Here is a 10,929-nt window from a genome sequence, read left to right on the forward strand (position 1 = left end):
CTTGATTTGCACTTTTTGTAAAAAGCGACTGACTGCACATGATTAATCCATCTTTGAAGAAATGTTAATGAACGCTTGATTCTTCCAAAAGAACTATTTTGTTTGCCTTTACAGATTTCACCCGCTTTCGTCCCTTCTCGTAAAGATTTGTCAGTAATAATTTGTGCATGCAGTCGGGAGTCCTGAATTTTGGTGCAAGGCACGTCTGTGGATACAAGAATGCGTTTCCTCTTTCTACACTTTGGAACACCTTTAATGAAAATGTACCCTAAATAGTTAAATCAGTCACAAAATCACTAACACCCCATGACAATTTTGTGCCAGTATCTGAAACATTCAGGATCGCCGTCTTGCTCTGCACATCAAACCAAGCCAGGCCCTTGTCTGAGTGGGGGGGACGGGGGGGCTCTACGTGAAGAGGAGGTTGGCCAGCTTCTAGCCTTAGTCACTAATGTGCTCGCCACGGACAATGTGAGAGGAAAACTCGTATCTGTCCTGGCTGCGATGGCCGCAGATGTTGCACTCGAAGGGCTGACGGAATCCATGGCAGCCCATGTGGATGGTGAACATGACGTGGTCCAAGAAAAGCACGCGGCAGTGGTCACAGCGGAACGACCGCACGGCCCGTCCTTCTGCGTCTACGACCCGGAAAGCCTCCCTGGATGTAGAGGAGGGGGCTGTAGGCGAGCTGGAGGTCGGAGCCGAAGCGGGAGGCGGAAGCGACGGGTGTCCTCCATCTTCTCTGTCCGCCTCCCGGTCTTTGGCTCGGCTGGGGCTGTGTCTGTCCCGACTCCTGCGGTGGGAGGTTGGCGGCGGTCTTGAGATATGGTTGCTGGAGTGAAGGAGCTGATGCCCGTTGTTGCTGGCCAATGTTGGAACAGGGGCTGTGCTGTTGCAGGGCTCGTCCGGCATGCTTTCTGTATCTGTGGAGTCCTGGAAGCCATTGCTAGGCGACGGTGCGCGGCTTTGGCCAGCGGGGAGGTCGTCGTGACCCTCGGCCGCCTCCCTCCCGCCGACGACCACAGCTCCCAACCCACCTCCACTGCCCGTGCACTCCAGCCTCGAGCCTAAAGCGACGGAGGTGTGGGGGGAGCTGTGGCTCGGACGGAGTTCTTTAAAAAAGGATGGATGAGTGGTGGGAAGGTGTAGAGGCCTAACTGCATCTGATAATCCTCCTCCATTACCTGCTGTGTACTCTCCTCCAAGGCTGACAAAGTGAGGGGCTTCAAGGTCCCCAGCCTGCATGTCCTCCCCTTTATCCAAAGCAGCTGTCAGGTCATAAGGTGCGTCTGCAATGCTGAGGCGCATGTGCTTCTGTCCTGCAACAGAAAAACACGTAATCTGATGTTATAATCTGCAGCTCCGTCAAATAGATTAATGCTGGAACTTTTGATGCACTAGATGCAGTACCTTGCAAAAGTATTTATAGTCCTGGAAGAATCCCCCCCACACCGTTTCTTATTAATAGGCTTAAGTTTGACTTTTTGGGTGGATGGTGTGATAGACCAAAACAAAGAAGTGCATAATTGGGTTTTCATTATTTTTTCATAATTAAAATCAGAAAACTGCAGTGAGCATTTGTACGCGCCCCCGTCTGGGTCGATCCGTTGTAGAAACACCTCCTGCTGCTAATAATGCTGCGGGTTGTTTGAGGTGCGTCAGCCTATGAATGAAATTCTTGCCCATTCTTCTTAGCAAAACTGCTAGAGCTCAGTCAGACTGGACGCACAATGTCTGAACATCAATTTTCAGGTTTTGTCATATTTTCAATAGTATTTAGGCGTGAACTTTGACTAGACCATTCCAACAGATGAATCCAGCTTGTTCTAAACCGTTCCATTGTCACTCTGCATGTTTAGAGCAACTGTCCCTTCCAGCACTGCCCTGAATGTAGCTCCGAACGTCTTACTGTCCACTTAGACCAGCTGACCAGAGAAGCCTCCCCACATCATCATACTGCCACCACTTTGCTTAACTGTGGGACGGTATACGGCTTGATTTCAATAACCTGCGCCCAATTTCTAATCTCCCATTTCTCTCGAAAATACTTAAGAAAAATTGTTCCCTCCCAACTTCACTCTCATCTCTCTTTAAATAATCTTTATGAACTATTTCAATCCGGCTTCAGTGCCCTTCAAATTACTGAAACAGCCTTAATAAAAATTAGAAATGACCTCCTACTCGCAGCTGATGAAGGGCTTTTTTTCTATCCTCACACTGTTGGACTAAAGCGCAACCTTTGACACCATTCTCATTAACAGACTTTTCTCAGTTGGCATTTCAAACACTCTTCTCTGGTTTATCTCCTATCTTTCAAACAGCTTTCAGTATATCCAACTTGGTTAATTTTCTTCCCAACGCTCCTCTGTTTCATCAGGTATACCCCAAGGATCAGTACTTGGCCACATTTTATTAATCAGAGATTTCCTTCCGCTTGTTCACATTTTCAGAAAACATCACATAAACTTCCATTGTTATGCTGATGACACCCAACTCTATATCTCTTTCAAACCATCCACCACCAATACTCCCTCTTCTCTTTCTGCTTGTCTCCAGCAAATTAAATCCTGGTTTTCTTCCAACTTCTTGAAACTACCAACTCCTTCAAAATGCAGCGGCTCATATTATCACCAGAACGCCCTCCTTTCATCACACGCCCCGACCCTGCAGCTGCTTCATTGGCTTCCAGCCCACCATCTCGTTCAGTTCTAATTCTGCTTTTTACTTTCAAATGCATCCACAACCTCGCCTCCTCTTATCTTTCCGAACTCCTTCATGTCACCACACACTCGCGTTCCCTCAGGTTCTCCTCTTCCAATCATCTCACTGTCCCTCCTGCCCGTTTCAGTACCATGAGGAGCGTGGCCTTACGCTGCTCTGCTCCTCATCTCTGGAACTCACTTCATCCTGATCTTCGCAACTCTCAATCACTTTCTGTTTTTAAAGCCAGACGCATCTCTTCCGAATTGCATGTCCAACATAACATCCATTTTTCATTCTTTATCATTTTTATTTCACTGTCCAGTTTTATTGCTTGTTTTGATATTGCTTGTTGTCTTAATTGTGTTTTATTTCTCTCTTTGTACAGTGACCTTGTGTTCCTTCAAAGGCATCTTGAAATAAAATGAATTATTATGATTATTATGCGTCATTATTAACAAGCTTTTCATCTCACCACTCTGATAAAGGCCACACTGTAAGTGTCCACAGCTACTGGTTGTCATATCAACACTCCCCCCCCCCACCCCCCCCAAGTAAATAGTTGATCTCTGCAGCTCCTCCAGAGTTACCATGACTGCCTCTCTGAATAACACACTCTTTACCTCTCCAGCCAGTTTAGATGGACGATTGCACATAACCAGCTTTTAAAGTAGTACAATTTTATTTTATTTTTTTGAGGGGGGGGGGGGGGGGAATTTTTGGATTGAACAGTCCCTTCTGAGTTATCCAAAGCTTAGAATATTGATTTATAACCCAATCCTGGTTTAAATGTCTCTGCAACCTTCTTTATGAGTTTGGTTCCTTTGTGGTGTTGTTTGTTCACCAATGTCCTCCAACAAAACTCTGAAGCCTTTGTAGGAGAGCTGGATTAATGCTGAGATTAAATTACACACCACTGTACCATGTTTACTAATTAGGTGACACATTTGCTCAATTGGTTGCTCTGGATTTTATTTGAAAGGTATAACAGTAATGGGGTCTGAATACAAACACATGCCACCCTTTTCAGATCCTTATTTATAAAAGATTTGAAAAGCATGTATCCATTTTCTTCCACTTCACAATTGTCTGCTACTTTGTGTGCATCTATCACAAAATCTCAGGTCACGAGTTTTAAAGTGGAGCTGCACAATACGTTACATCAGAATTGTCATCGCAATATCAATGTGTGCAATATTGCAACTGCAAAATCGCACATATTGCAACTGTTAAAAACAGTTGCAATATGCATCTTGGATGCAAGATTTGTGCAAATTCAGCATACTGATAACACATTTGGCCTTTTAGATTTTTCACTACTGTTGTTGTCCAAACTTGTTTTATAACTTAAGTGACTGAACTGATAAAGCTAATATAAAGTGATGGCGGATTAAATAGAACATTTTAGGAAAATTTAGGATAATCAACTTTGTCAAAGCAATATTAAGGAAACTGTATCACCACAAAGTGTTTTGCTGATATTGCGTTGCCCCATTTTAAACTGAAAAAAATTTGAAATAACTTCCGAAGTGTTTGAATACTTAAGCAAGGTACTGCAGTGAAGACTGTTTTTCACTTTACACTTTTCTGCTTTACTTAAATCACTAAAGTCACTCCTACTGCACATATACACTTGACTACTAGAAACATAACCGACAAGCTACTTGAACCCCATGAGAATAAATACAGAGGACCGGCAATCTCATCGAATAAGCAGATTTGACCCTGTATCCGGATTTACACTTTACAAACAATGAATACCGCTTTGTTAATTCCCTAAACCCATCCACACTGAGACTAAATGCTCACCTACAAATTTTTGTGGTGTGGATCTTTTGCGTTTAGTGACGCTGTTGGCGAGCCGATCGATAAAAGCCATGTTGTCTGAGGAGGGCTGCAGAAGAGAGTCGGGTACAAACTCTAGCTCTCTCATCTCCTCTCCTGGACAGAGTACAAACAAACTGTTACGTTATTTTAAAGTTTCCCCATAACTCAGAGTTTCTTGAAAAATCCTAGCTTGCTGTGGAATATAAACCACCTTTTGGGGGCAATTTTGAAAGAAGGATTGTGTTCATCAACTTGTAAAAGGAAAAGAGACCGGGTTTTTATGGACACCACTCTGTAAAAGCAGTAACTGCCTGTACTATACCTAGATTTTGTGCACTGTTTGTTGGTTGCGACTCCAGACTCTGTAAGTAGCCATGGCAGCGCTCATGGTGCTCCTCCAGGGTGCTCTGTTGCTTGTAACTACGGCCGCAATAACTGCATTTATATGGCTTCCCTATGGTTGGAGAGGACACTGAAGATAAAGGAGGGAGACAGTTATAGAGCAGTTCGACTGTACAAAAAAAACAAAAAAAAAAACAAAACACTTATCAGGCATTAAATTGTTCTACCTGCATGAGTGCGCAAGTGGCCAGTAAGGGCATCTCTTCTTCGACAAGCATAGCTGCAAAAGGGACATTTAAAAGGCTTCTCCCCTGAGTGCAGCTTGATGTGGCGGAGCAGGTTACCTTTTTGGGTGAACGAGGCGCCACACTGGTTGCACTGAAAGGGTCGTTCCCCTGTAAATTGGGAAGTAAGTTAGCCCGTCTCCTCTACCAACAACAAAATGGCTTGTTGTCTTGTTCTACTCAGACAAAAACACAGTGATCCTACGGAGCTTCCACTCAAGAGCCAGAATTTCAAGTTTTCTTCGTTCAGCAGTTTTTGTAACATTTTAGACATTTGAGAACTAAACATTCCCATTTTCATCATCTTTGTGTACCACAAATCATGAAAGAACCCGGCGCTGAAGCTGATTACTGATATAGGATTATGTCAAAAGCCTCATTCACTGTTTTACTTTCAGCATCTGCACCAATGAGAGAAAACTCAACTATTCTTCACAAATACTTACAAACATAGTTTGCAATCTTTTTAAGACTTTAATAAACTTTTTTACTGGGAATAATCCAGTTGAGATATAAAATATCTTATGCTAGGAGGTCCTGGTCAAGACAACAGCCTAACAGTTCCAATATAAAATATTATTATCAACACAACATGCAAAAACACAAAAGACAAACTGGAAACATACATGAAAGCACTGCAATCACCAGAAGCTTTCATTAACAGCACACGCTTCCATATCTTTATTCTGACAGTAAAAATAAAAATGGGATGTTTTACAGATTTATTTTGCATCTGAACTACATTTGATCAATCTCAGAGGAAGTATTAGCCCTGGCTAAATGCTAGCTAAAGGTAGAAAATAAAGCTTTGAATATCCCCCCCCCCCCCCCCTCATTTCAAATAAGTATGCATGTATGAGTTCTCTGCCAGAAACTCAAAAAGGCAGAAATGTATTACATTTTGGAACATCGTTTGTTGTCTTCCTTTTAGAATATGTAGTTAGGGCTGGGCGATATGGCTTAGAAAGTAAAATCTCCTTTTTTTTTTACTGAATCCAATTAATTGATTGATTAATTGATTTTCGTAAACACAAATTGCTAAACCTGTTTTTAAAAAAATACTTTTATTTCAATAATCTTATCTGGGAATTGACCTGAAATCAAAGCTTTAAAACATGCTTATTAAACAAGATGGCAGGCTCTGCCATAGTAGATAATTAAAATATAACACAAAATGTTTGCTGCTAGTTGTATTAGACATATAGGAACAAGCTTCACTTTAATTGTGTAAATTCACACCTGCAAATATCTCAAATTGTTCACAAGCATACAAGCTGTTCCTATTATTCTTACAGAAAAAATTAAATAATGAGTTTTAACAGATTAGTCACCTGTATGGCTGCGTTTGTGTACCATGAGGACGTTGGGTCCGATGCAGATCATTCCACAAATATCACATTTGAGCTTTCCGTTGGGCAGTCTGGTGGCTCCGGGTGGCATGCTTTCAGGGTTGATGACTTCCCTGTAGCTTCCGCCGGACTCTGATCCCTGCCCTGAGCCTCCGTCATCTATCCGTTCGTTTCTTTCATCTTCATGACCACGTCCTAGGTCCTCATCACTGTACAGCTCCACTTTAATAGAGTTTGCTGCAGAGACGCAAGATTCAGATGGAGGAAACATCTCATTAAGTTATATGAGCTGCCATGGCAACCTGGTTTTAAAACTAGGAGTTTACTACGACACGTTTGAAATACAGGTGCATCTAAATAAAGTAGAATATCCTTGAAATTGTATTTCAACCATTTCATAAGAAAAAACTGAAACTCAAATACTGTAGATTCAATATACAGAATTAAAATTTTCAAGAATTTATTTCTAACATTTCGGATAGTCATCACAGTTAATAAACATCTTTTATTTCAGTTTATAGTAAAAAAATACATCTATATCTAATTATTTTTTATTTTATTAATTTTTTATTTTTATTTATTCATTTTATTTTTTACAACCCAGGTGTTTTGTTATAGCTGCCAAATCATTGGGAAGACTGCTGACATGATAATATGGAGCAGACTGTCATCGCTCCTTCTTGTATAAAACATTGGGTTTGCTCTAATTTTAAAAGAAAATAATCTGTTCTTTTTTAACAGCGGTGTTAATTTATCCCATTCATTCTGTTCTCTGTTACAAAAAAAAACTAAGATCAAACATGGTTGGAAACATTTGGTGAGATCATCATTAAGGGCTCTCTTCACCGCAGTATCTGCTGCATGATTACAAACAATACCAATGATACATTTTCTAAAATAAAAAAATAAATAAAAAAAAAAGCAATGAGCCCAGCCTTGGCGACACGTAAGAATATGAGCAAAAGCAGTTAATAAAACAAAAATTTTCCTCTTTTTTTTTTAAATGAAATTCGGAACTTAATCAATAGACTAATGTCATACCAGATACTGCACAGCAAAAGCTGTCCAAGACATAAATGTCTGTGCTACTGAACATTTCTTATATCAATATAGAGAACTACCTGGTGAGGTCAGTGAAGCACATAACCGGTTTACACCTGGTCGAGTAAGAATTGTGTCTGTGGCCTGAACAAAGGCAAATATGACTCTTATCACCAGAAAAGTAAATCTATTTCTTGTTTAATTTTACTATTGGCACTCCAGCAGCAGTGTCAGTAGTTGGTTAGAGTAGCATTCAGGAAGATAGCTAACCAAATATGAAAAGGTTCTATTTGTTGGATAAAAAATTTGTACATGCTAAAAGAAAACAGCTACAAAAAATAGACAATAGTCCTGGAAAGCAAAAACCAATATTATCTTCCCCCTTTACAAGTGCTAAACCTAAAGATAATCTATGCAGTATTGTCATGAAGATACCAGACCCAGACAATCTGCACTCTGTTGTTAAAGCAACCTGGGCTTCTTTAAAACCTTAGAACCACAGGCGTTCCACGTTATATCTAACTGAGGCAAGCGATCCACTCACATTCACAAACAGGACCTAAGGGCCAGCCATAAAACAATTCATAATTTCAACTTAACATTTTATACCATCAATGCACTAACTTGTGTAAAAGGAGCTATAACCAAGTAATTAGTGCACACGGTACCGTCAATGCAATACCAACATTTTCTGTATTAAAAATCAGTGTTCTTAGAATCTGGAGTTTAGGTGTTCACTACCTGAAAACCACGATCATCAAAATAACAGAAATTAAATGCTGTATAATGAGCTTCAAGTTTTAAACTCAATTGGTTAAATAATCTAACTTTTTGATGACATTTTAGTTTATATTGAAATGCAAACGTGAGCAAGAACGGTTTAATTTCCCACTCACCACTTAGGGAGCGACTTGGAGAGTTGTCCTTGCTATTTGGGGTGCTTACAGTTGGACCACCGAGGGCACCAGAAAACTCTCGCTCCAGTGATGAGTCTCCACTACCTAAAACCACAACAAGTAAGTGAAGTTTGGTCCTTCATGCCAATGTTAGACAGCCGTTGTAGCTTCTACTAAATAAACCTTTACCTGAAACATAGGATCTGCCATTACAGTCCTCACCATCCATAATAGTTAAAACTGGATCCTGAAATGACATTTAGGATTAAGGTGGGTTATTTCTTAAACACAAATAACCACTCAACATTATTACAGCTAGATAATTATTTAAGCATTAGGAAAACAGATACAATTGGCAGGTGGATTAATGAGTTGAAGAAACACACAGGGCAAATGTAGTACTGTAATATCCCTGGAGCACTCAACGGGGGATACACTTTTGAAACCGACATTGTTTGTGAAGTAGACTGGCTTATATGGATCCCATAAACACAGATCACTGGCAGCTACGTCCATTTCCAGCCTTACCTGCCTGGACAACGCGAAACAGCGCATGTCAACTTCAGAAAATGAGCTAAAAGTGAAGCCAATCTATTGTGTGATTTGTTCGTGTCTATTTAATCTGAAATTTCGATCCCGAAACAAGAAGACAGCGTTTACATAACGGTGGCGGTGAGGCAATCTAAGTTTATGGCCTTGGCAGCTAACGTTAGCTTACTGCATGGGATGGGAAATTACCGTTTGTCAAGTTAGCTGAACTCAACAGCAGGACGATACAACAGCCTGACATCGCCAACAGCTTGACGAAAACTCAAGGAACAAGGCTGCAAGCGGGCACTAACAGTGATGGCGCCTGGGCGCAGCATTGGTTTGTGATATTAACTGAGGGCTGTCACTGACCTGTAAATTCTACTCGGCCCGACGTCATGTTTGAGGCTAGCACAACAAACAACCGTTAGCCTGTCAGTGTTTCTTTAGCGGTTGCTATGGCAGCCACAGCCACACCAACAGCTGCAGCTCGTCAGCTGGTGGTTTGACTGCTACGACACGGCAGAGACTAACGACTATAAGTGCTTTTTAAATGCTGTCCGCTTCTCGGTCACCTGCTGAATTACCTGTCTCTGTCAATGCCGTTTCATTGAGGTAAATCAGATTTTTTTTTTTCTGCCTGTTTATGACGGTAACATTCACCGGAAGAATAGTTCTCCAGGTTAGGATGACTTCCGGGTCACGTGCGTTTCACTCCAAATCATTTTTATATTTTTCGTTTAGCATAGACTTTATACGTGTTTTAAAAATAGATTTGATGCCTTGTTTAATATCAGAATCAGTTTTGAAGAAAAATGTATTCCTAAGATCACACCTTAGATCAAGGAGAAATGGGAACAGGAACTAGGAGTCCATATATCACTTGATGATTGGGAAGTTATAATTGACACACAAATTAACACTACTTATTCACATATATGGAGAAATTTCTCCTGGAAAAATAGCATTAGATATTTTACTATACCAAAACAAATACATAGACAGATGCCAGCCAGAGTGTGGACAATGCTCTGCAGACCACACCCATATTTCTTGGGCCTGCACTGCATTAGACTCATATTGGGAAGACGTTCATCGAACATTAAAGGAAAAATATGTTTAAAACATATTTTAAGCTGTTGAAAACATTTATACTATGTCTGAAAAGACAGAAATGGGGCAATTTTAAGAGTTTGTGCCTCAAATTAGTACCTGTAAATCTTTTTCATAAAGGACAAATCTAAAAACGTGTCATTAAAAAAACTGCTTTTTAATTACATGTACTTTTCTCAGTTATCTGTATAATAGCTTTTATTAGCACTATAGCAATCAAAAAAAATGTGCATGTATTTTTCCACTAGTATTTTTGTTCATGAGCAACAAATCTTTGAGTATAAGACATCCATGCTTTTCACAGGTTTAAATGTAAATTGAGGTATATAAATACTTTTATACCTAGGCTAGGCTTTAAAAGTCCTAGTTTTTAACTTGCATACATGATCAGTTATTTCAATGGTCATTCACATGAGCTTGTTTCATTTGACTCCTAAACCTTTTGCCAACATACCCACTATAAGCATATTTATGCCCTACAAAAATAAAAAAACAGTAGTTAGAATAATAAAAAAAACTGTGTAAAGTGTTAAAGGAGGATCAGAATCCACTCTTATTTGAAAACGACTTTTCAATTGGACTCAGACTAAGATTTTGCTAGGCCTACACCTTAACATTAATATTACGTGAAACTTGTTGATGAAACTAGGCTTATTCTAATCATGCTTTGAGGTAATACCAACATTTGGCACAGTAATAGATTTTCAATTCAAATACATTTTGGTTGACAATTGAATAAATGAACGGTTAAATGCATTAACTCAGTCACATTAAATGTAGTCGTACGTATTTTGACTCTTAACCTCTTAAAGGACTGTCATAGCTAACATAGACATACATAGTTGAAGC

At 40.0% G+C, this 10,929-nt stretch overlaps 1 protein-coding gene across 5 annotated transcripts; it reads right to left on the reverse strand.

The window, feature by feature from the left end:
• On the reverse strand, nucleotides 1-9,649 carry LOC105927126 (zinc finger protein Eos). Of its 5 annotated transcripts, XM_012863745.3 has the most exons (9): nucleotides 9,340-9,648; nucleotides 8,629-8,686; nucleotides 8,440-8,544; nucleotides 6,485-6,739; nucleotides 5,097-5,264; nucleotides 4,850-4,999; nucleotides 4,510-4,641; nucleotides 1,185-1,319; nucleotides 1-1,112 (listed from the first exon to the last, which is right to left on the reverse strand). In XM_012863745.3, the coding sequence occupies exons 2-9, from the start codon at nucleotides 8,666-8,668 to the stop codon at nucleotides 442-444; spliced, it is 1,656 nt and encodes a 551-aa protein (XP_012719199.2). In that variant the 5' UTR covers nucleotides 8,669-8,686; nucleotides 9,340-9,648; the 3' UTR covers nucleotides 1-441. The 5 variants fall into 5 exon arrangements, with proteins under 5 accessions (XP_012719199.2, XP_012719198.2, XP_021172771.2 ...); XM_012863744.3 differs by having other exon boundaries at nucleotides 1-1,319; nucleotides 9,555-9,649; XM_021317096.2 differs by having other exon boundaries at nucleotides 1-1,319; nucleotides 9,340-9,647.
• Between the last annotated feature and the right edge of the window lie 1,280 nt (nucleotides 9,650-10,929).

This window comes from Fundulus heteroclitus, chromosome 20 (genome assembly GCF_011125445.2).
Source record: "Fundulus heteroclitus isolate FHET01 chromosome 20, MU-UCD_Fhet_4.1, whole genome shotgun sequence".
Classification (NCBI taxonomy): domain Eukaryota; kingdom Metazoa; phylum Chordata; class Actinopteri; order Cyprinodontiformes; family Fundulidae; genus Fundulus; species Fundulus heteroclitus.